Here is a 21,727-nt window from a genome sequence, read left to right as displayed (position 1 = left end):
ACCAATTCGCATACCAAGTAATGAATTGCAGGACTGAAATACTTTTACTGCTCACTTTCGCGGCTTATTACGCAGCGCCATCTAGACGCACTATTTCGTCGATTTTATTCCCTTCGTCATCGAACCTGCGTACTTGGACTTCATCCAGCTTGAACTTGACGGATTTCTTTGCCTTACCTTGCGCCACCGCCGGTTGCTTCACCGTCTCCGCCGCCTTCTTGTACTTGTTCAGGTAGCCGTAAAACAGTGTGTGCTCGCGCGGGTGGTACATGTCTGTGTGTTTCAAGTTGGCCTTGATCTCCCCCACGCTGTAGCCTTCCCACTTCTTGTATAGCTCGTTCCTCGAATTCTGGTCCTTCAGAGCCATCTTCAGATTCTTTTTGGCGAAGTCGGGATTCTTCCCCTTTATGCCGAGCACCTTCTTGAGCCCGCTGAGGAAGCCCCTCTCTTCGTCAGCCACGTCATCCTCCACTTTCTCGAGGCTCCGCAGTAATCTGCCTAGGTTGTTCTCTTCAAGAGCAGCACCACTACCGGTAGCTAGGGCTGACTTCGTCTGATCACTGCTGATAGCCGATACCGCACCACAGACTGCTGACACTACGGCAACGAGCAGCAACAAAATGCAGTTTCGACGCATTCTTGGTTCTTGGTCTACGTGCCTTACTGCTGAAGCTGAAGGTCAACTGACTGTCGAGGGCAACAGTCGGCACTGAAGATGGCTGTCGTGCGGTCGCGTGGGGACTGTGAGAGAATGTACAGTATCCGAAGAATAGCCAAATCCTAGCTGGCATCCCATGTGGTCAAGCAAAAAAATCCATTAGGCACAGCTCCATCCTATACTACCGGTACTATTAATTAGTAATGCTTCCATATTTGTGGTTCACAAATTGTGAAAACCACAATGTGAAGGTCGGGGCTAAGTTGGTCCAGGTGAGCTCGGGAAAACAGATAAAGATTTGCGTTTTAATTACAATAAAGTAGCATCGCCAACGTTGAGCGCATGACATCGTGTGGTATCCATATCCGAAGCAAGTACAGTACATCTACTGTAAGCTTACCCCTGAGTTGAGGTGATACAGAGGTACCTACCTTATCTTATTAATATATTTACCTGTTTCATGCGAAGTATTCGGTGAAAACGACGCCCCGATATTATCATGAGATTGGCGGAGATCATACGGTACAGTACAGCCGGTTAGACCACACATGCTGTAGGACTTTGGTTGGGATATATGTAAGGCAGCAGAAACCTCCTCACCTCTATTGTATTGGCGAGATGAAATGCACCACCAAAATTTTCATTTGTCCATAATTTCAAAAGTACTTAGCGTATAAAGGCAAGAAGACCAGCAATGAAAACAGCATAACATGCAGAATGTAGGTGCACGGTGTTAGTATCCTACTTCTTAATTTTATCCATCATCCGGCGATTTCTGCAGCGGGAAAGACGTGCTTGTCTGATCTGCACTCGACATTTTTTGCCATATTTCCTAAACGAAGATGATAAATCGAGAAAGCTAAACGTCAGGGTGAAGCTCGGCTTCTGGTTCATCAAACAAACGTAGTTTCATGAGCGCCAACCGCGTAGGAAGTGTTCTAGGCGCTGTTGATCTCGCCGGCTGTGGCGGCGTCGTCAAGCAATAATGTGCATAAAACGCGTTACAGAAAGTGCGCAATAAATTAGTACTAAAGTTTGTAAAAGAGCAATCGACATAGCCTCGATATTTTCGAGAAACCGGGGGACAGTCAGTTTTCATTTGGGTATATCTCATTCATTCGCTGCGACTTCAAGTCCAAACGTAGTTTACTTAAAAGAGGAAGCGCAGAGCTTTCCAACAAAACAAAGTTCACATCATTCTGATTGTTTGATGCTGAGATACGCTTCGTCAAAGTTTGGTGGTGCATTTGATCTCGCCAGTACAATACGTGAAGCTATCCTTGCCTAAAACACACCAAACCCAATTGGTTTGATTAATTCCGAATGAACTACTTCACAATCGAAGTGGTTTGAACCGATAAAAAAGCCGAACAGCCAAAACAAACATCCATGAAGTGGTCCGACACTCCTACAACTCCTATCTAGGGGCTAATTCAAATGAAACCTGCTCGACTCCGTGGGCGACTGGTATGGTGGCATCAGACTGGATACTTGGCAGCCTCCGCACATTTAGAAGGGGTTGGTTTATCTCACAAACGCGTCTTTTGCGTTCAACTCTACAATACCCGTTTAACCCTAATGGAGCAACAAGGGTCGATCTCGACAAGAACCGTATCTAATAAAGGAATTTGACCATAATGGAGCGATTCCCGCAGCGTTTTGAATCTTATTTTTATTCCAGAAAGTACGTGTCAAAATCTGAAAGAGGGGGTGGATTACCCCTCTTACAGATCTGTGATCGGTCGACAAGATTTATTCCTGTCCTTTCTTCGCACTTTTAAGATGATTTTTGGATTTTTAAAACCTACGGGAATCGCTCCAATTAACAGGAAGTCCCGACCACAGCTAAATGGAATACGACATTGGAGCTGACAATAATCTTTGCAAAAACTTACGTCGATCACAAATGGTCAATTATGTTTTAGGTTATTTATTTTTGTTTGCCCACACTTCGGCTGAAGTGTTTCCATCCCCGTCATAATCTATCAATACGGAGGGATACCTGACGCCGCCATCTCTCTCTCTTATTCGCAGTTCAAAGAACTGTGTTAGGAGGCTTGAGGTGAGGAGGAAGATCAAAGAAGAGTGGCCAAGGGCACCCTCACGTCTCACGGCGGCATGACGTCGCATGCAGCCACAGCTAGGGCTAGGGCAAGCCGTGTATGTGCGGCTGCAGCGCACGGTCCAACGACGCCTACAGCAAGACAATACGCGTGCACACATCGAGTGACGCCGAGGTGGTGCTGCACGAGGGCGACTACATCCGCGTGAACGACTCGACGGGCGGGGTGATCAAGTGCGAGCAGGAGCCGCAGAAGCCTGCCATTGAGCGGCGACTTGGCGCAGCTGATGAAGTGGGTGGACGTGCACGGCCGCATGAAGGTGTACTCGAACACAGACACGCCCGAGGACGAGTCTTGGTCGCGAATGTACAGATAAAGGTACATCAATAGACACGAACAGATCAGCAGCATACACAAATCGACAACACTATCCAAAACCTCACCGCATGGTACATCAGTGTACAGATTACTGGCGGCTAGTAGACATAAGGGCCTTTCTCGCATGCCGAGTGATGCAGGTGCGTCATACCATAGCCACTGCTGCCTGTCCGCTGCAGTCATCGTTTCAGCGGACACTTCCGGGCGACACCAAGCACCAGGCGGCCTCTCAAGCTACCCGGCGTTGCCGCCCTACCCAAGTGCGATGCCCCCGCCGCTAGACTGCACAAAACTAAGAGAGTGCTGTAATGAGGATGAATACGTGAAATTTCGCTGGGAAGCTTTTTTGCTGTTCGGCTGTTTGTGCCACAAGGGATCGCCCGTGCATCATCTGCCCTGGGGAACACGATATGGAGGAGCGCCGACTGCGCTGCCGTAGCGAATCCTGTGAGAGCAGCACGGGGACGGTGAAGTGCCCGACAAGCTGAAAAGTTCGTCATTGCCCATTAGCGTCAAAGTGGATCATTCTGAGCAATAGAGCAACTCGTTTTCGTGGAGAGATGGAATGCGCGGTACCACCTAGGCCTAAGGTTACGGAGAAGATGAAAGAATACATTCATCGCATGGACGAGAACGCTGTACCCCCTCGGCTCATCTGGAGCAACTTACTGCGCGCACCCGACGTGCCTAAGCCAGTTCTAGGATACCCGTCCTACACCCAAGTTCAGCGCAGTGTGAAGCATACATGGCTTCAAGGAACGAAAAACTCGATTGTTCGCACTACGGAGCTGGTACGGTCAAAGGCGTTCGTGGCAGATATAGATCCCGACACAGCTTTCGTTTTTGGAAATCGTGAAGGTCAAGATGGATTCCCTTTTGTGGGCAATGGAGAAGATGACAAACCTTTTTGATTTTGGGAATTACGACACTAAAGCTTATGGAAAAGATAAAGGCACTTCAACTTCAAGAACAGTTTCTGATTTTCCATTTGGACGCTACCTTCAAGCTGAGCGACCTTGGCTACCCTGTCATTACCTGTGGCTTCACTGACAAGCATCGCATTTACCGACTCGCCGCTTTATTCATTGTAAGTCAAAGAACACAGAGCGAGTACTACGAGGCGATTGCAACTTTCTCCAAGGTTTTTCAGATGCACATGAAAACGAGACTCAGAATTGACGCGGTCATGGGGGACGCAGAGGCCGCCCAGCTCAATGCGCTTCAAACTATTACGGGGTTTGAAGCCGCCACCTATTTGATGTGTGTTTTTCACGTGCTGTACAACGTGCGGAAGCGCATCCGGCATCTACCTGATGCCGTTCGTGGAGTAGTTTACCGTGGCATTCTTGACATGCACTACACAACTAGTCAGAGCAAGTTAATGACGGTGTGGGCTCGCGTGTCTAGTGAGTGGAAAGGTGACAATCGGCTGTGGAGTTTTATTGAGTATTTCGATTCTCAATGACTTAGTAGCAGATTTTGGCGATGGCAGATCTTCCATTCTCCTGGTGGATTCGCAACGACGAACAATCTATGTGAAGTTTTTAACGCAAGTATCAAGCGTTTCACGCTCCGCAAGGCTATGGATACACGGCGCCTTATACTTAAACTTCTTGCTATCGCGGAAGGCACCTCAATCTGTGTTCAGCCTAGTACTACGTCCGCGCGCCCACCCCCACCTCAAGAGGCTAAAACGCTTGCGAATGTCCTCGTTTCATCGCAGCGTGTTGCTGTTTTCAATACGGGTGAGCAGTCTATCGTACGAGTCCAGTACCTAGGCGATGGAATAATCGACGATGACCATATTGAAGAAGTTACGGGCATTGGAGGTTCACAGGCTCCTGTAACTCAGGCCAGTGGGATAATTCTCTCAGAAGGCTGCTTGACGGACGCTGAGAAAAGGTCGGCGGCCACGTTTTATCGCTTCGCTGTAAAGTTGTCTGTCCGACGGGTTCACCATCTGGGTATGCCGCCGGGTGGATGGGTAGTGCGAATTAACACGTTCGAGTGCATGTGCCCCTACTTCACAAACGTTTTATCGTGCGCCCACGTGATCTGCGGCCGTGTCGCGTTCGGTTTAAGTGTTCCAGGTGTTGGAGGTCAGCACCTTAAGTTCAAGAACCGACGGATTCGCCGTACCTGTCAACGTGACCCCAAAGCCAGGGTTCCGCCCCTGCTACGGAGCGCGCCCTTGGCTCCATTCGAGTCGGTGGGTCCCAGCACAGATTCGGTGATCGATTCTAGTCCATTGGAGCAGAATTGACTTGTCAGCTCAACCGCGCAGGAGTTTCTACACAATCATGCGGCCAATGTCTATAATGTAGATAGCTCACCCTTGACGAGCGCGAGTGTTTGGGATGCCAGCAACCACATTGGGGCCAGGACCTTCAGCTTCGATCAAGTAACCGGTGTCCAGATGAGCGTGACCGGACTGCCTCCGCAGAACACAGACTTTGACGGTTTGGCACTGTCCGTTCCTTCAGATGCCATTCTAATATCGCCGCCGGCACACCTTCAGCAAAATGGTTTAACCTCGTTGTTGCATGAGACGTATCCACCCCCTGAAGAGCACGTTCCCTTCCACCTCCCACGAGGACGCCCACCGCTTGCATCTCATGCGCTGCACATTCAGTACCTACTACGGTAGTTTCTAGGAACGGACGCTAGTCCGCGATAAATACACATGCATGTTTACTTGTTTAGAATTTCTTATAAGTCGCTCCAAGCTATATGAAACCATCTAAATAGCAAGCCGATGAAAGCCTATTACATTTGTTACTCGTCTGTGTAGTAAATCTCAATCGCTATTGTTCGTCATATGCCTCTCAGGCCTAAAACTATGTATTTTGCATGATAGCATCATGCGAGGTAGCTATCGGCCGCAATATCTCTACAATTATCTTCGTTGCCGTAGTTGTATACGGAAATCGTATGAATGATGATGATGAGGTATATTGGACAACTGGGTAACTTCCGAGTCCTAACAACCCTACTGCCGTGGGTTTACCCTTGGCCGATTCTCACTACTTACGTCTTCGTTTTCCTCTCGTGCTGCTGCACTGCGTGCCTCGGCACCTCCGCGAACGCCAGCGCCCGCGCGCACACCCTCGACGCCTTCCAGGCTCTCGGTGTCCGAGTACTTCGCGGCGCAACGCCTGAAGCGCAGCTCGCAGCGCGCAAGCCCCAGCTCTCCTCGAGCACCAACCCGCCAGATCATGGACCCTAGGGAACTCTTTGGTGAAGAGGGCGAGGTGGACGAGTCCATGGAGCGTTCTCCCAACCGAGGAGATGCGTCCCCACCCACGCGACGCTCCCCGAGCCGTGGCGACGCTTCGCCCACACCGTCGACACGCCGTGCAGAAGGCTCGCCGGCCCCAGGTGGCTCTCCGAGCCGTCGCGATCAAGAGCGTCCCGCGCACACGTCTCCTGTGCGCTCCCCGAGCCGTCTCGCCACTGAGCGCACTGCGCCATCGAGGGAGGAGCCGCGACCACCGCTGCGCACTCCGAATCCGTTCCCCGAACGCTCGTCTGGTCTCTACGAGCTGCGCGCGCTCACTGAGCCACGGTACTCACCGCCTCGTGGCGAGGACGTGCCCCTGGGCCCCGTCATCTCCAACCCTTTGGACGAGGCTCAGTCCGAGTAGGTTGCTGCGCAGATGGCTCCCATGCGCTCCCAGCGCCCCGAGCTGCGGCCTCTGCTGAACCCCAGCACTGCCGACTACGGCTTCCGGCCTCGCGACCCCGCGGAGGCTTGTCGCTAGGCGTTCCAGCAGTCTCTCGCGCTGCACGCCATTGGGCCCGCGGCCCGTACTCCGGAGGAGCTTGCACTGCGTACGTCTCTGCGAGAGCGGCACCTCACTCCACAGTCTACGACTGTCGCGGAGTATCGCGAGAGGCTGTGGCTGCAAGCCCAGCAGAAGTCCGTGCCCGTGCGGACGTACCCGGTGGTACTTAGCCCGGGGGAAGCCTCAATTGAGTACGAAGCTCAGTTCGAGTCTTGGGCCGAGCCCAGCCGAAAGCTCAGCTCCATGGATGCTCTCCGAGCCAGCTTCAGTGAAGTGGATGTTCGCATTGAACGCAAGCTCCGCTTCGATTTCGCGAAGGTCCGAGCCAAGCGTAGCCTCTTGGCACTCGCCCAACCACAGACCCAGTTTAGCGCTGCGCGCTTCGCTCCTTTGAGCACTCCAGCCGCTCCTTCCCGCGAGGGAGTGAGCGCTGTGGCTCAGGGTCAACCTCGGAGCTGACCCAGCATCTCCCCAGCTTATTGCCGGGAAGCGCGGGACGGCCGGCGTGCCGGCCTTGAGCCCTCGGGGCGCTGGTGATCAAGCTGATCAAAAGCGTCCACGACGTCTGGTCAGTCTTGGCGGAGGGGCACCTCAAACTCCCATGAGTTCTCGGAGTGAGGGTACCCTCGCCATTTCACCATATACTGGTTTTGACCCCGGCACCGCCGCTTCACCAGGATGCGCTCCACATGGTAATGTAGATTCCCATGCTCATCGAGCAGAGCCGGTGGAGGCCGCTGTGGGGACCTTTGCGACTCAAGATGAGCTCTTGGAGGCGCGGCAGCAGGCGGGCCGCCTTCGGGATCACATCCATGACGTTGATGCGCGTCTGAGCCGGACTGCCATTGAACCCGACCAGCTCGCCGAGCGGACGCGATGGATCGAGGTGCCTCGAGAGGTCTGGGACCGCCATGGGGCCCTGGAGGGCTGGGTGCGATACTATCGCGATCGCGATGAGCAGCGTGGCCGGGAGCTCGGGGAGCTACAACGTCAGCAGGCTGTGCTTCAGGGTCAGCTCGACCTCCTGGCCCGCATGCAGGCTCCGACTGCTGTGCCTCCTGCGCCTGCGGCTCTCGCTGTGCTCGCGGTACCTCCGGCACCGATTCTTCCGCCTGTTCCTGCGGTGCCCATGTTGATGGTCGCGTCCTCGACGACTGCGATCTCCGCGCCTGTGACCTCGTCACCCTCGGTGCCTCCATCTGCACCTGCATCGGGTCCTGGTACGGCTTGAGCAAGCCCACGTAGAAGACGGGGTGCGTCCGCATCTTCTTCGGAAGATTGAGCGTGTACGCAAGGCCCTTCTTGGCCACAACTTTGAAGGGTCCGATGAAGCGCTGGCGCAACTTCGTCTTGAAGACGGCTGGCACTGCATGTGTAGGTAGGTTCTTAGCGTTAAGCAGCACCAGGTCCCCGACCTCATAACCTTCAACATTGCCTCTGCCCCTAGCATCTGCATGTTCCTTTTGCTTGTCTTGGCTCTCAGCCATTGGGTCACGCACATGTCGTAAGACACTCAGACGCGTCGACAAGATAGCGTCAACCTGTTTACGAACAGTAGCCGGGCTGACATCGGCTAGCCGATCAGCTAAATTGGCTTCTCCTCCCCCACCAAGCCCGAGGCCACCACGTGGCGGCGTCAGCGGGACGCGGGGATGAGACAAGCTGTTCACGTAGAACGGCGTGTAGCCTGTCGAGGCGTGCACGGCGTTGTTCAAGGCAAACTCAACGAGTGGCAGCATGGCGCTCCAGCGCTTCGGCGTCTCGGCGCAAATGCTGCGGAGCACGTCCTCGACGACGCGATTTACGCGCTCGGTCTGACCATCGGTCTGCGGGTGGTCCGCCGTGGACATGTCCAGCTTGGTGCCAAGCACCGCAAAGACCGCGCTCTAGAAGTTGCCCGTAAAGCGGGGGTCTTGGTGCGAGACAATCGACTCAGGGAGTCCGTGTTGTCGGAACACTCGGTCCAAGAACAACGTTGCTGTACCTTTACCATCGATGGTATCCGGCACAGCCGCAATGTGAGCCATCTTGCTCAGTAGGTCCACGAAGACCACGAGTCCTGTGTTGCTCGCCGCGTCTACCGGCAGGCCAAACACAAAGTCCATACTCATGGATTGCCAGCTGCCCGAAGGGACAGGCAAACTCGCCAACGGCGCTGCAGCATGAGGTGACGCCTTCACTCGCTGACACGTCTCGCACGTGCGCACATAAGTGCTCGTCCACTTGTACATCTTCGGCCACCAGTAGTGGGTGCTCACCGAGCTGTAGATCTTCTCACGGCCAAGATGGCCGGCCAGTGGCGTGTCGTGTGCCTCATAGAGGATGCGATACTTGAGATCCTTATCATGAGGGATGACCACGCGGGGCGTATCCTCGGGACCGGTGTTGTAGAACAACAGGCCTCCATCGCGCGCTAACAATTCCATGTCCGAGTCTTGAAACTCCTTGCTCGTCAGAGCCTTCAGCAACGCGACACAAGTGTCATCCTTGGCATAAGCCGTTCGGATCCGATCCGGTAATGACGAAGTCACGGTCGTTACATGAGCCAGCTCATAATCCGGCCTGCGCGACAGCGCGTCCGCAAGGACATTCTGCCTGCCAGGCTTGTACTTCACCTCGAAGTTGGACTCCGCGAAGAAGAACAGCCAGCGAGCCATCCTTTGCGAGAGATGAGGCGACTGAGTCGCAGTGCGTAACGACGCATGATCCGTGTAAATCACGAACGGCTGAGAGCCCAACAGGTGAGCGCATACTTCATTGCAAGTCGCCCCTTGTCGTGGACAGGATAGTTCTTCTCCGCAGCCTTCTGCTGGCGAGATTCGAACGCCACCACACGCTCGCTCCCCTCGGCGTCTGCTTGCAGCAGGGCACAGCCGATGGCAAAGTCCGAGGCGTCACCGACGACACTAAACGGACGAGCGGGGTCTGGCAGAGCAAGAATAGGCACATGAAGGAGACTGTCCTTAATTGCAGCAAACGCATCTTGATGCTAGGTGTCCCAACACCACTCAGCATCCTTCTTCAGGAGATTGGAGAGTGGCCGAGCCATCTCAGCGTAGTTCTCGCTGTACTTGTGCAAGTAGTTGGCCAAGCCAAGCCACTTGCGAAGATCCTTCTGGTTCTTGGGAACCGGCCAGTCAATAATGGCCTTGACCTTGACCGGGTCGGCCCTCAGGCCACGCTTCCCGATGAAGCACCCTAAGAAGGGGATCTCTTCCGCTCCGAAGATGCATTTGTCAATGTTGGCGTACAGCTTGATTTGACACATGCATTCGAGCACAGCACGCAGGTGCTCCACATGGTTCTCCATATCAGCCTTTCCGTGCTCAGCACGACTGTGGACAAAGATGTCATCGAAGTACGTTTGCGCGTACGCCCGATGGGGCCTGAAGAGCTGCGTCACAAGACGATTAAACGTCGCTGGCGCGTTCGAAAGCCCTTGGGGCATCACCAACCGCTCCCAGAGCATGCCGCTCGGAGTACTCACCGCAGTGAGAGGAATGTCGCTCGTCCTCACGAGCAATAGGTAATATCCATCGACCAAGTCGAGCGCACTGTACATCGTACATCCTGTCATGTTGTTCTGAAGAACATCCTTCCGAGGAATCGGCGTCTGCGCCGGAATGGTAGCGGCATTCAGCTTGTTGAAAGCATGCACGGTACGCCACTTGCCATTCGGCTTTCTGACACAGAATGTCGGCGTAGAGTGTGGAGACTTACTCTCACGCACCATGCCCGCCTCGCGCTTCGCACGGAAAAACGCGTCAATGACGTCACACTGCTCCTTCGGCAAGGGCCACTGCCTCGTCACGCAGTACTTCGTTCCCGGGACGAGATCGATTTCGTGTCGAACACCTCGATCCGGAGGTAGCCCCGAGGGCAGCTCCTTCGAGACCACATCCTGGTAATCCTTTACCACTTGATACAAGGGATCCGACGGGTCCTTCAGGATCGCCGATCCGCTCCGCGCATTCGGCGCCTTCTTGGTGTCTTCCAGGACAGCTTCATCCAGAAGCGAGGACGAGTTCAACTCTTCTTCGGGTCGTATGACCACTACCTCAGCCAAGTCTCCAGCCTTCAAGGCTTCGCCGAACTCGGCCAAGGACATCTCGTCCAGCTCCAGGAGAGCAGACAGTGAGGGCATGTCGTCGAGGTTGATATCTCCGTCAACGTCGCCCGTCACTCCATTCACGAGTGTATAGAGCTGCTCGCTCTCGCGTGGAGCCTCACCGCTCGACACGCCCTTCTCGACTCGTGAGATCGCAGACGCCTTGCGTCTCGCAGCCAGCGCTTTGAGGCGCTGCCTCCTCTTCATGGACCCGTCCGCCCTGAAGAGCTCCGTGATTTCGCGCGCGTCTTGACGCCAGGTGTCACTACCTCGTTCAGCTCCAAGGGAGCTCCAGGGTCTTTACCGACACTCAGCGAAGAGCTGCACGATCCGCAGCCTCCACTCAGTGGATTACGTGCCACTCCACGATCTTCATCCGGGCGACGCCCCTTGTTCTTCGGCATTGTGCCGATCGCGCCGTCGCTGGCACGCAGCAGGGCGTCGCCCTCATACGCACACCCGCTCAGCGGAATTCGTGCCGCTCCACCTGCCGTCCGCGAGCCACGCTCGGAACGCTCGTTCCCGACACTCCACCAACTCGGAGACTCCGATGTCCAGCACATTGACCGACTCGGTCCAGTGCTCGCGCCAGAAGCGCTTCTGCTTCCTAGCAGAGGTGGGTTCATGACTCGCCAATGCTTCGCCAGGAGAGAAGTGCGTAGCACCAAGGGTCTTCGACCTCCAATCGATCCAAGGCTCGTGGCGTTCCAGCCACGCCATACCAAGGATGAGATCATATCTCGAATCGAGGTCTAAGACCAGACAGCGTTCCACGCTATCAAAATCCAAAAATGTCACGCCCAGGTCCACAGGGACCTTAGGCACCGTGACACGAGTGCCCGTCGCGAGACGAACAGTTACGATGTCACTCGCGCGCGCTACCAGCGCCTCAGCATAAAGCTGACTTCCGTCCATCGTAGAACGCCGGGCGTAGTTACCCGACGCTCCCGAATCGATCAAAATCGTCCATGGCTTCGTGAAGCCCTTCACCCAAGCTTGGACAACTAGCAAGCCCGGCTTGCATACACGTTCCGTGTTAGAGAGTACAGCTCTCTTCGGGGCTAAGTCCTGTCGACCTCCACCTCGCCGAGGCTCAATAGAACTTAGTTCTTCCCCAGTAGGCCGCCCCGCGCCTACTGGGACTTCTCGTTTCCCCGAGACAATCCAGAGCCCTGGCTCGAACTCGAAGAGCGGCCTGACGAAGCCTGGCGCTGATGGCGCAGCGGACACCCAGCACGAAGGTGACGGGTGTCACCACAGATGAAGCATCTGCGGATACCGCGACGCTGCTCAGCAGCACGAAGCTCGGCTTCTTCGTCTTCAGCAGAGCTGAGGTCCATGGGTTCCGGACCACTTGACGCGCTAGCGTAAGACGCATTCCACCCAAGTCTCGATGACTTAAAGTTGTGTTCCGCATTCAATGCGACGCTCACAGCCTCTTCAAAAGAGCTCGGGTGTGTTCGGAACACCTCCGTCCTGGCAACGCCAGTGCGGAGGCCCTCCATGAACACCGTAACGGTGACTGCATCCGGCAGGGTGTCCGCAGACATGCCAGCAATGAGAGTTCTCAACTCTTGGACATAGTCAATCAACTCCATCGTGCTCTGCCTGGTCGCCAGGAAGCGTGAGCGCACGCGATACGCCTCGTTAGGCGGAGCAAACACTCGGGACAATTGCTGTTTCAGCTGGTCCCACGTCGGGAAGGCCACCTCGACCGACGTCCCGGACGTTAGTGCCCACTCTCTCGCTCGCCCACCGAGCTTCGAGATAGCTAGTGCCACGTGCTGCGACTCCGTCCGGAGTAGAGCTCATAGCCATCTCAACCTCTCGGGTCCAAAGCATCAAGCTTTCACCCTCCTTGCCTTCAAAGGTCTTCACGCTCAACATGAGCGGCTTGGGTCTTGTTCCCGCGTCAGATGACGTTGGGGCCGCGGCCGTCGCCATCCTCTGCTGGAGGGGCTCTAGCAGAGCATTCTCGTAGCTTGAAAACGCCTCGAGACGCGCGTTCACCGCGTCGAGGCCTTGCTGCGCAAGTTGCGTCACGCCCACCGGGCCCAGCAAGGACATAAGGTTATTAAGCGCATCCTGCTTGTTCGGGGGCAAGTGAGCGAACTACTCCATTCTCCAGAGAGGGTCAGTCTATACAGACTCAGGCCTAGTGCGCAGGCAGCTTCAGCACCGGAGCTGCAGCGGGGCTGCCGTAGCTTTGCGTCAGAGAAAGCTTAACAGACTCGCTGAGTCTCAGCTTAAGATCGCTCGTTCTAATACCAAAACGTACGAGTCCGTACACCCTACGGACTTCAAGAGCCAATCCTAGACTCTTCAGTGTAAATCTCAAACTGAATGTATTTCCCTTTATCGCGGCCAAGCCGCCTACGGGGTAAATGTATCCGGTCCACTATCTAGCATAGTGAACCCTAGTCATATGCATAATCAGTGGCTATGAAGCCGTGTACTGATTCTCCTACTGATTTAGGTTAGACAGTGTGTACCCACTTCATAACCCTTCGGGTAACTCTCGTGTAACCCCGTTACAGGAGCCGTGAGGTGATGCCGTCTTTCGAGAACGCGTTCCAGTAAGTTGATGGAGCTCGGTACCCCGTTCAACTCGACAGGAATCGTCAAGAATCGCGGCTACATCTACGTAGACGACATCGACATCGTTAAGATTGTCGGGGTCGGCTAGCTTGCTACAATCCCCAACTTCCCGTGTGTTATGTTGTAAATCAGTTTCTTCTTACTAATAGCGATGCAATTTCTGGGCAGATGCTGCGGCAGGCTCAGGAGATGCCCTTGGGTCGTACGGGTCACACTACCGAAGTATAACCAAATGATTTTTTGTACCTTCCTATTCAGTATCAAACGGTCTTAATTCGTGCACTTGATCGGTCGGCTGGAAGTAAAGATTCCATCTTACTCAGTTAGGGATCTCCTTACTGCATGATCACCATTAACGTTGCCCAGCTGATTGAATTCATGTTGAGCAGGTTGTGGTTTTGGGGCATAGCCCCCCTTATAATGAAATGTGCATAAATACTTCTTACCTTTTTTACAGGTATTTTTTACTCCAATTAATGAACCCCTGTATTACAATTGAGAATGGGGTAGGGCAAATGAACTATCATAGCCTACCCGGGGGCGATTTCGACCGAATTTTACCTCTTTTTAAGAATGCACAAACTCATCTTGGACGGCGCCCAAACACGACCCTTCAAATGTTACCTTGTTAGAAGGTACATCAAGTTCTTAAACTGAGGTCAACGTTTTATCGAATCGGAGATCGCCCCGTTTGTATCAGCAAACAAACGATTGCGTTAATCGTTGAAGTTTAAGGTAAGAGTTGACGACCCACATGTGGAACCCTTTTCAAGGGGTGGCTGAACTCCGGTTAAATGTGGTAACGGAGGCAAATGACAGTGGCCCCCGCCGTAAAAAACATATGAGAGGTTAGGCAGCTCTGTAAAAAGTCTCCGCTAACGTACGAAACAACGTACTGAAGAGTCATTTGGATTAAGTTATTCATAGATAACCTAATTCAAGGTATCGGTCAGTACACTGATAGATCCTTGGCAAGGGAGCAGTGAAGTCTAAATCCAAAGGCTATACTAATGTAACGCTAACTATTACGAACTACTCATGCGGAAACAAGAGGTAGCACTAGAATTAGTTGCACTGCTTGTATAGGCATATTAGTTGCTCCAATCATTGAATGAGAAAACTATAAATCGATTGCTACAGTTCTGTACTGTGAGAAAACTTTAAATCGATTGCTACAGTTCTGTACTACCGGGTACGAGTATTGGCATGAAACAGAAAGCGGTCACTAGGCCAGAAGGATCATTTAGTGGAGACAACAGCCAGAATGTATGCTCTGTAGCTATAAAGAAAAAGTGGAGATATTCTCTCTTTGCCCTGATATTATACTGACACCCTTGATAAATAAACGAAGTATTGTCATTTGCACAGGAAGAAAGACATTATTGCTTTCCTAAATCACGGCCATTTCCCGTGCAAGCTAAAGTACTGCAAAAACTGTAATTATGCCCCGTGAATTATTGCAGCAGTGCCCCTGGGGCATTATTAGAAGGGAGCCACTATTAAAGGGAGTGGGGCACTACATGTTCGGATGACCAAATACAATTTGCGTTAAAAAGTCTACTTACACAATGAATTCTACAGCAATCACTGATAATGGTAAGTTGTTGCACAAACTTTAATATTGTGATATGAAACATTTGAAATTTATAAGAGAAAATTCGGAATTAAAGTCAATTTTTCAGAAAAAGTGATTTATTTGAGTGTGGGGCACTATCACCGATTTTCATGGGGTGGGGCACAATTAGAGGGAGGGGGTATAATTACAGTTTTTACAGTAGCAATTTGCAATTCTGACACCAATTTTTCGGTCTATAATGAATATTCACACAAATACCAAATGTATAGCTAACACTAGCGTTTGTTAACTGTTTGTTAGTGTATAGTGAATCTGGCTAGCATGTACATATATGTGGAGTGAGCCGTGTCGTCGTTCATTTTGAAGCTCTTTTTAAGTCACTTGCAGTGAGTTATTGTTATTGTGAAAAGCACTTTTTTTGGGGGGGGGGCACGCTGCTGGTCTCGCTGTTTCGATGAGCTTTAAATTAATGTAATGTAAGAACAAATGTGCATACCGGTGGTCGTTGAATGTAATGTGACTGAATTGTTCGACATGAGTTACGATTCTACTGATATCTTGGCTGCTGAATGCTCGAGCACAATTTAGTCTGGAGCTGTGGGGGTATTTAACGATGTCCACCCAGACGTTTATTACAATCGACCGGGTTTAAACCAAAAATTATTGAAATCGACCGGCAGGAGGGCGCGCGATGTCACCGACGTCACGAGCGAGCGCAGCGAGCACAACTAAATAGCGCGCGTGTTCCCGACGATCAACTACATAGAACTTGCATGTCCGAGTCATCCGTCGCCGCCATAAATGAAGACGGGAAAGAGGCTTGAAGAAACAACAAGGGATTTCGTGCCGCATCTGGTAGTGCCGTCGTAGATTTTGACCTCATTCAACCGTAAATCAATATATAGTCTTTTGCTTAGCTCTGGTCTCCATATTACAGTAGTAAATAAACATTCTTTGGCGTTGCCACCATTGACCGCTGAACACTTCGAGGATACATACTTTGAACCAATTTGGTAAAAGTATGTGCGTGTATAGGATACAGGGGGGCGGTGCTGAAAGGCTAAGATACAACATTTGCCGAAGCAATGCCCCTCTAGCAACCGGGGCGAAAATTCGCCGTGAGGATGCTGCTATACTAGTATTATGGACGATGATATGCTGGACAAGAGAATCAGCAACCGTTGGTTTGAGTGATATTTTAGTTTTTTTTTCCAGCTACTGTCAGGTAGTTAAATAAGCTATGTATGTCTTTCTGAAAACAAAATACTCTCATTTACCTATCCTAGCCAACGTGAAGCCCTAGTACCGCAGCAGTACGTTCGGTAATAAAAACAAAACACCTTTAGCTCTGTGAATACTTGGTCGTTTCGCTTATGGCTAATGGGAGAGACCACGTTGTTTCTTCGTCCTATTATTTCAAATTGCACTTAAAAATGTCAGAGCTGAAGTACTTCAAAAATGCACTTTTGGAGATGAAGACGGTTGAAATAAATGAGGACGCAGTAAGAGAGTGATAAGCGAGATGGATTACGGCACAACGTCAGTGTTTACTGGCCATCGACAGCGCGGAGATTGTAGAGCTCAGCCTCAGCCTTTTAAAGCGCTTCTTGCGCACGTTCCAAGCAGTGTTCAGCGAGCCCGCGCTCATCTTCAGCGTTTACCCGATCTCGTTCAAGGTTGGCGCAATGAACTTGAAGCTCTTAGATTTCAGCACCGGCCAGGGTCACCTCGGACGCGTGATGATCATTGCTCTCTGTCAAGCGCTGCCGCTCACACTCAACTCGGTCAAGGTAATGACGGAGACCTTGGATCTCGCGAGCCTGCCGCGCGACTTGGCCCTGGAGATCTTGGATCTGACGAGTATACCCGTCATAGTGGAGATGATGAGCTTCCGGGGCAGTGCGAGGGGCGCTACGGGCGGAGTCTGCCATAGTATTATAGGCTTGGTGGATTTGAAAGTGAGAACAAGTGTCTGCAGTGATGCCGCTGGTCGGCAACAACTACAGACAGGAGGCGATTGTGGAGAAGCAGGATCCAAGAAATTGGGACAAAGGGTGATCGGCAGAATGATAGATCCAGACTCCGCGACGGATCCACCAGACTGGTGGATCGGGCCCCGTACCAGGTGTTAGTGATTGCAATGGAAGACACTACGAATACGACCGGACGTCACGAATGTGTGGCCAAGCAACGCCATGCCTCGAGACCCAAGATCCAAGAGATGCAGCTGTCAAGTGGATCGGCGATCCGATCCAATCCAGATCTGATTCTGATTCGGACTCAGATGGAAGTGAGCGGTGGATCTAAGGTCATGGCGCAGCGAAGGTAATCAAGCGACACGCAAGGAAGGTGAACAAGCTTCATAGTGTCAGTAGGTACAGATGGGATGACAGGATCCATAGGAAGATAGGACTTTGGGATGGGATTGGACATAAGCATAAATCAGACTCGAATTTGCCTTATACATCGCAAGTGCCTTCGCCTGGAAACGGGAAGTACATCGGCCCCACGGCTTAGCAAGGTTCTGGTAGTGGATCTAGCGTTGGTTAAGACTGGATAATACATTGGCCAGTTCTACAACCTTCCTAGTGACCTACTTGCAAGTGCAGATCCCCGATCCACCCGGAGTTACTACTTGGCCGGGTGCATCCTCGACTCTCAGCATCTACGGATCCCGCCACAGGAAGCGGCAAGTACGACAAAGGAAGACCTGCGAAGGCAAAGGAAAGGAACAACAACAACCCAAATGCAACCCCACGGCCGGATCCAGATCCAGGCCGCCCGATCCAAGTCGACTACCACTGGATTGGGAGTAACTACTGCGAGCAGAGTGAAGATTTCAGCGCTGCTCCACCCACATCCCCGCGTCTCGCCCAGACTCTCCTGTCTTCAAGACTCGGACGCTTCAGCAGACACCAGAGGAGCAGATCCAGCCCTACACAAGGTGACCAGTTCAGCACACAGATCACGGATCATCGGGGGACCCCCTCCGTAAGTCGGTGTTCGGGCGCAGTTGGTAAGTTGGATTGGCAATCTCGCAGATTTTGCTGATCCTGCTACGCCACAACGAAGTCCCCATTAAAATGACTTGGTACCGGTATACCTCTCCTTACTGTAGTGTCCGGTGATTGATTGGATAAATAAGTAGGTTTAGGGCTGCAATGTATAGCAGGGCGGGGCCCTCGACCTCCCCAAATTTTACTTGGGTATAGTGGGCTTTTGGACCCCTCGAATCGAGGGATCACCAGCCTTTTAACAAGGCCGTGCTCTGCCCGGAACAGCTCTGGATTTTACGTCGCTCTTGGGCATATAAGTAAAAAAGTTAGTGTACTGCGGCATCTTGTTTCTACGTGCCAATGGCAGAAAGGAGTAGAGATATGGTATTGGTCGAGGGTAACCACAATTAGTTGAATTAACGGATTTATACGAATAGTGGCCGTTGTTGAATTCACTAGAGGTTTGGGCTGGTAGTGCATTTTTGAAGTACTTCAGCTCTGACATTTTTAAGTGCAATTCGAAATAAAAGGACGAAGGAACAACATAGTCTCTCCCTTTAGCCACAAGCGAAACAACCAAGTATTCACAGAGCTAGAGGTATTGATTACCGGACGTACTGCTGCGGTACTAGGGCTTCACGTAGGCTAGGATAGGTAAATGACAGTTTTTTGTTTTTCAGAAAGCCGTTGCACATACATAGCTTATTTAACTACCTGACAGTAGCCGAAAAAACAACTAAAACATCACTCAAACCAACGCTTACTGATTCTCTTATCCACCATATCATCGTCCATAATAAAACACAACCTGCTCAACATGAATTCAATCAGCTGGGCAACGTTAATGGTGATCATGCAGTAAGGAGATCGCAAACTGAGTAAGATGGAATCTGTACTTCCAGCCGACCGATCAAGTGCACGAATTAAGACCGTTTGATACTGAATAGGAAGGTACAAAAAATCATTTGGTTATACTTCGGTAGTGTGACCCGTACGACCCAGAGTTCGATACTGAATAGGAAGGTACAAAAAATGATTTGGTTATATTGTAGCAAGCTAGCGACCCCGACGATCTTAACGATGTCGATGTTGTCTACGTAGATGTAGCCGCGATTCTTGACGATTCCTGTCGAGTTGAACGGGGTACCGAGCTCCATCAATTTACTGGAACGCGTTCTCGAGAGACGGCATCACCTCACGGCCCCGGTGCTTAAGCTGCCTGCGCACGAGGCCTGAGTCGCATGACCTCTGGGTCTTCACTAATGATGCCGGACCTAATGGCTCTTGCCACAGGTCATAGCTAATCATGTAGCTGCCAGTGACCGATGCTTTCGTCGTAATGCCTAACTAATATTGTGAAAACCAAACACTATGTCCAATTTTTTTGCAAATCGATCGATTTGGGTGCTTATTAAGCGGCTGACACCTTGTTTTGTTATATATAAATAGGATTATACTCCGATTTGGCGTTCCCCAGCCCTGTTCATATACCGCGGACTGCCGTCGATTTATACTCAAATCACGTCGAATGCCCATGTGAGACTGCCAGTGTCACACTGGGTATTATGAGGGTAGCTCGTTTATATGAACGGTGCCCCATGTCAACGTGGACGGCAAACTCGACGCTGCCGTATACATGAAACACCCGATGGGTGCATGCAATATGTGTCTGCGTCTGAACTATTCACGGGGCTGAAATACGCTTGCTCTAGCCCGCTGCACGATGCAGTGCACCTCTGCGGCCATTTATATAGCACAGGAAGCTAGGCTCTCATTAGCATTTGATAGGGATTTGCACATGGACGGTTTACGACCAACGCTACGATTTAGGATTTGGCGTACCCGTTTTTATATATATTCTACCCCTCCTAATCAAGCTAATCTGGTCTGGACATCTTTGCCGGCATGTTGTTGGAGCGAAAAAAAATCCGATGGATGTCGCTTGAGTGGCAGATAAACTATCTATCACAGGTATATATACTTGATTAAAGGGTATGCAAAATAATAGGTAATTTGACTCAATCTCAACCGGATGGGTCAACATAGCAGCATAATTTGATTAGATCGCAGGCTATCCAGTATAACAGGTATTTTAGATATTAGCATCAGCAGCGCTCAAACACATATTTAGCAGGTATTTGATGTGAGAATAATGACACCTCAGTGGCCTTCACCCATGGACTCTGGATAAAATCCAGAGAACAGTCTTTTAGTAACGCTATGCTTTGTTGAGGGCTTTAAAGTAATGGGTGCCTGCCAAAAGGGTCATAACGACCCGGAGTAAATGCAGCAGAAATGCTCGGTATAAGCTAACATAAATCTCGTGAGACCGGAAAATCGTCTCGATAAACTGGCGGTTATGCCGTGTACCCATCTTAACGACTTACTACGACTTTGTATTTAATATGTCGACCATCATTCTTGTGAAGATCGCCTGTCAATGACAGGCTGTCATATATCTTCTTCCACCAGCCGCTTGTGAATCGCGCGTCGAACAGCGCCCAGGTCCTTGTTGTAGCTCACGTAGGCCTCGCACAGCACACACAGAGCGTCGCACGTATCATTCTGGAGCTCCATCACCGCAGCAGCGTGAGCAGAAGAGTGCTCATATCGTAATGAGCATGCTGAGATAAACTGCAGTCTGCAGAAAGATCTAGCCATATGAATGTCCGGAGCAAAGTGACGCTGTAGGGCGAATAGAGGTGGTACTTGGGCATTTGTAATCGGACGGAGTTGTTGTCGATAAGCATGTTGTGGCGGGTGCAACTAGGCTATATGTCGACATATCTACCCGCATATCTGCGGTAACTATGTTAGGTCCTTATGACCCTTTTGGCAGGCACCCAATGGTACATAAGTGCACGGCGCCCCTTCGTCTCGCGGTATTACGGCGGTATGTTTGCCTGCTGCGCTGGCTGCCCGAGCTACACCTTTGTGCGGCCTACTTCGTACCAACGTGCAATCAAATCCGAAAGTCGCAAAATTCATATTGCAAATTTCTAGTTAGCAACTTCAATTACGCATTCAAAGATGGAATTACGGCAATCAAAGTTGGACCAGAGGTCCAAGATCTCCATGGCTACGTAAGCTGGCGTGTTGTGCTCGCGCCAAAAGCAAGGGCGCGCGGTTTGGCGCGCACTATAGCCGACGCCGACCGAGGGGAGCTCACTTCGCAATTCGCCTTCTTCTTCGCAGATGTCCCTCCAAGGCCGCGTTACTCGCCACACCGTCCTCGAGAAGCAGCGTCCTAAAATCCCGCATTAAGCGAGACTTGGCTCTGGATCGCCACGCAATCTACGATCGCTCGCGTGAGCCGGACAGCAACGGTGAGATCCTCTCCATCTCGGAACGCCAGATGCACATCCTGGAGCGCGCCGCGACCGCTAACATGAACGTGATGACCCCAGCGCTGGAGGCCAGCATGGAGCTGCACTGTCGCGACTTCGCCACCAAGGCGGCGAACAACGAGGACATGGTGTACGGCATGTAACAGGGCTCGTCGGACAAGTAGTAGTAGCCTACTGTACGAATTTGATTGCCGTAATTCCATCTTTGAATGCATAAT

At 51.7% G+C, this 21,727-nt stretch overlaps 5 protein-coding genes across 5 annotated transcripts; 4 read left to right on the top strand and 1 right to left on the bottom strand.

Moving 5' to 3' along the window:
• Nucleotides 1-67: 67 nt before the first annotated feature.
• On the bottom strand, nucleotides 68-637 carry Avh1b-15 (avirulence protein 1b; the record flags this gene model as incomplete). Its single annotated transcript, XM_009533618.1, has 1 exon — nucleotides 68-637. The coding sequence occupies one exon, from the start codon at nucleotides 635-637 to the stop codon at nucleotides 68-70; it is 570 nt and encodes a 189-aa protein (XP_009531913.1).
• A 2,950-nt stretch (nucleotides 638-3,587) lies between these two features.
• On the top strand, nucleotides 3,588-3,839 carry PHYSODRAFT_380664 (hypothetical protein; the record flags this gene model as incomplete). The annotated part of the gene is made up of 1 exon (XM_009533617.1): nucleotides 3,588-3,839. A coding segment is annotated over one exon (252 nt), but the record flags the coding sequence as incomplete, so codon positions are not given.
• Nucleotides 3,840-4,681: 842 nt separating this feature from the next.
• PHYSODRAFT_517027 (hypothetical protein) lies at nucleotides 4,682-5,362 on the top strand (the record flags this gene model as incomplete). The annotated part of the gene is made up of 1 exon (XM_009533616.1): nucleotides 4,682-5,362. The coding sequence occupies one exon, from the start codon at nucleotides 4,682-4,684 to the stop codon at nucleotides 5,360-5,362; it is 681 nt and encodes a 226-aa protein (XP_009531911.1).
• Nucleotides 5,363-6,037: 675 nt separating this feature from the next.
• On the top strand, nucleotides 6,038-6,743 carry PHYSODRAFT_250731 (hypothetical protein; the record flags this gene model as incomplete). The annotated part of the gene is made up of 2 exons (XM_009533615.1): nucleotides 6,038-6,048; nucleotides 6,221-6,743. 2 exons carry the CDS (start codon nucleotides 6,038-6,040, stop codon nucleotides 6,741-6,743), a joined length of 534 nt encoding a protein of 177 aa, XP_009531910.1.
• Nucleotides 6,744-21,403: 14,660 nt separating this feature from the next.
• Nucleotides 21,404-21,652, top strand: PHYSODRAFT_517441 (hypothetical protein; the record flags this gene model as incomplete). The annotated part of the gene is made up of 1 exon (XM_009533614.1): nucleotides 21,404-21,652. A coding segment is annotated over one exon (249 nt), but the record flags the coding sequence as incomplete, so codon positions are not given.
• Between the last annotated feature and the right edge of the window lie 75 nt (nucleotides 21,653-21,727).

Source organism: Phytophthora sojae (genome assembly GCF_000149755.1).
Source record: "Phytophthora sojae unplaced genomic scaffold PHYSOscaffold_7, whole genome shotgun sequence".
Classification (NCBI taxonomy): Eukaryota; Oomycota; class Peronosporomycetes; order Peronosporales; family Peronosporaceae; genus Phytophthora; species Phytophthora sojae.
The sequence above is the reverse complement of the archived record's forward strand: the minus strand, read 5'-3'. Positions and strand labels throughout refer to the sequence as shown.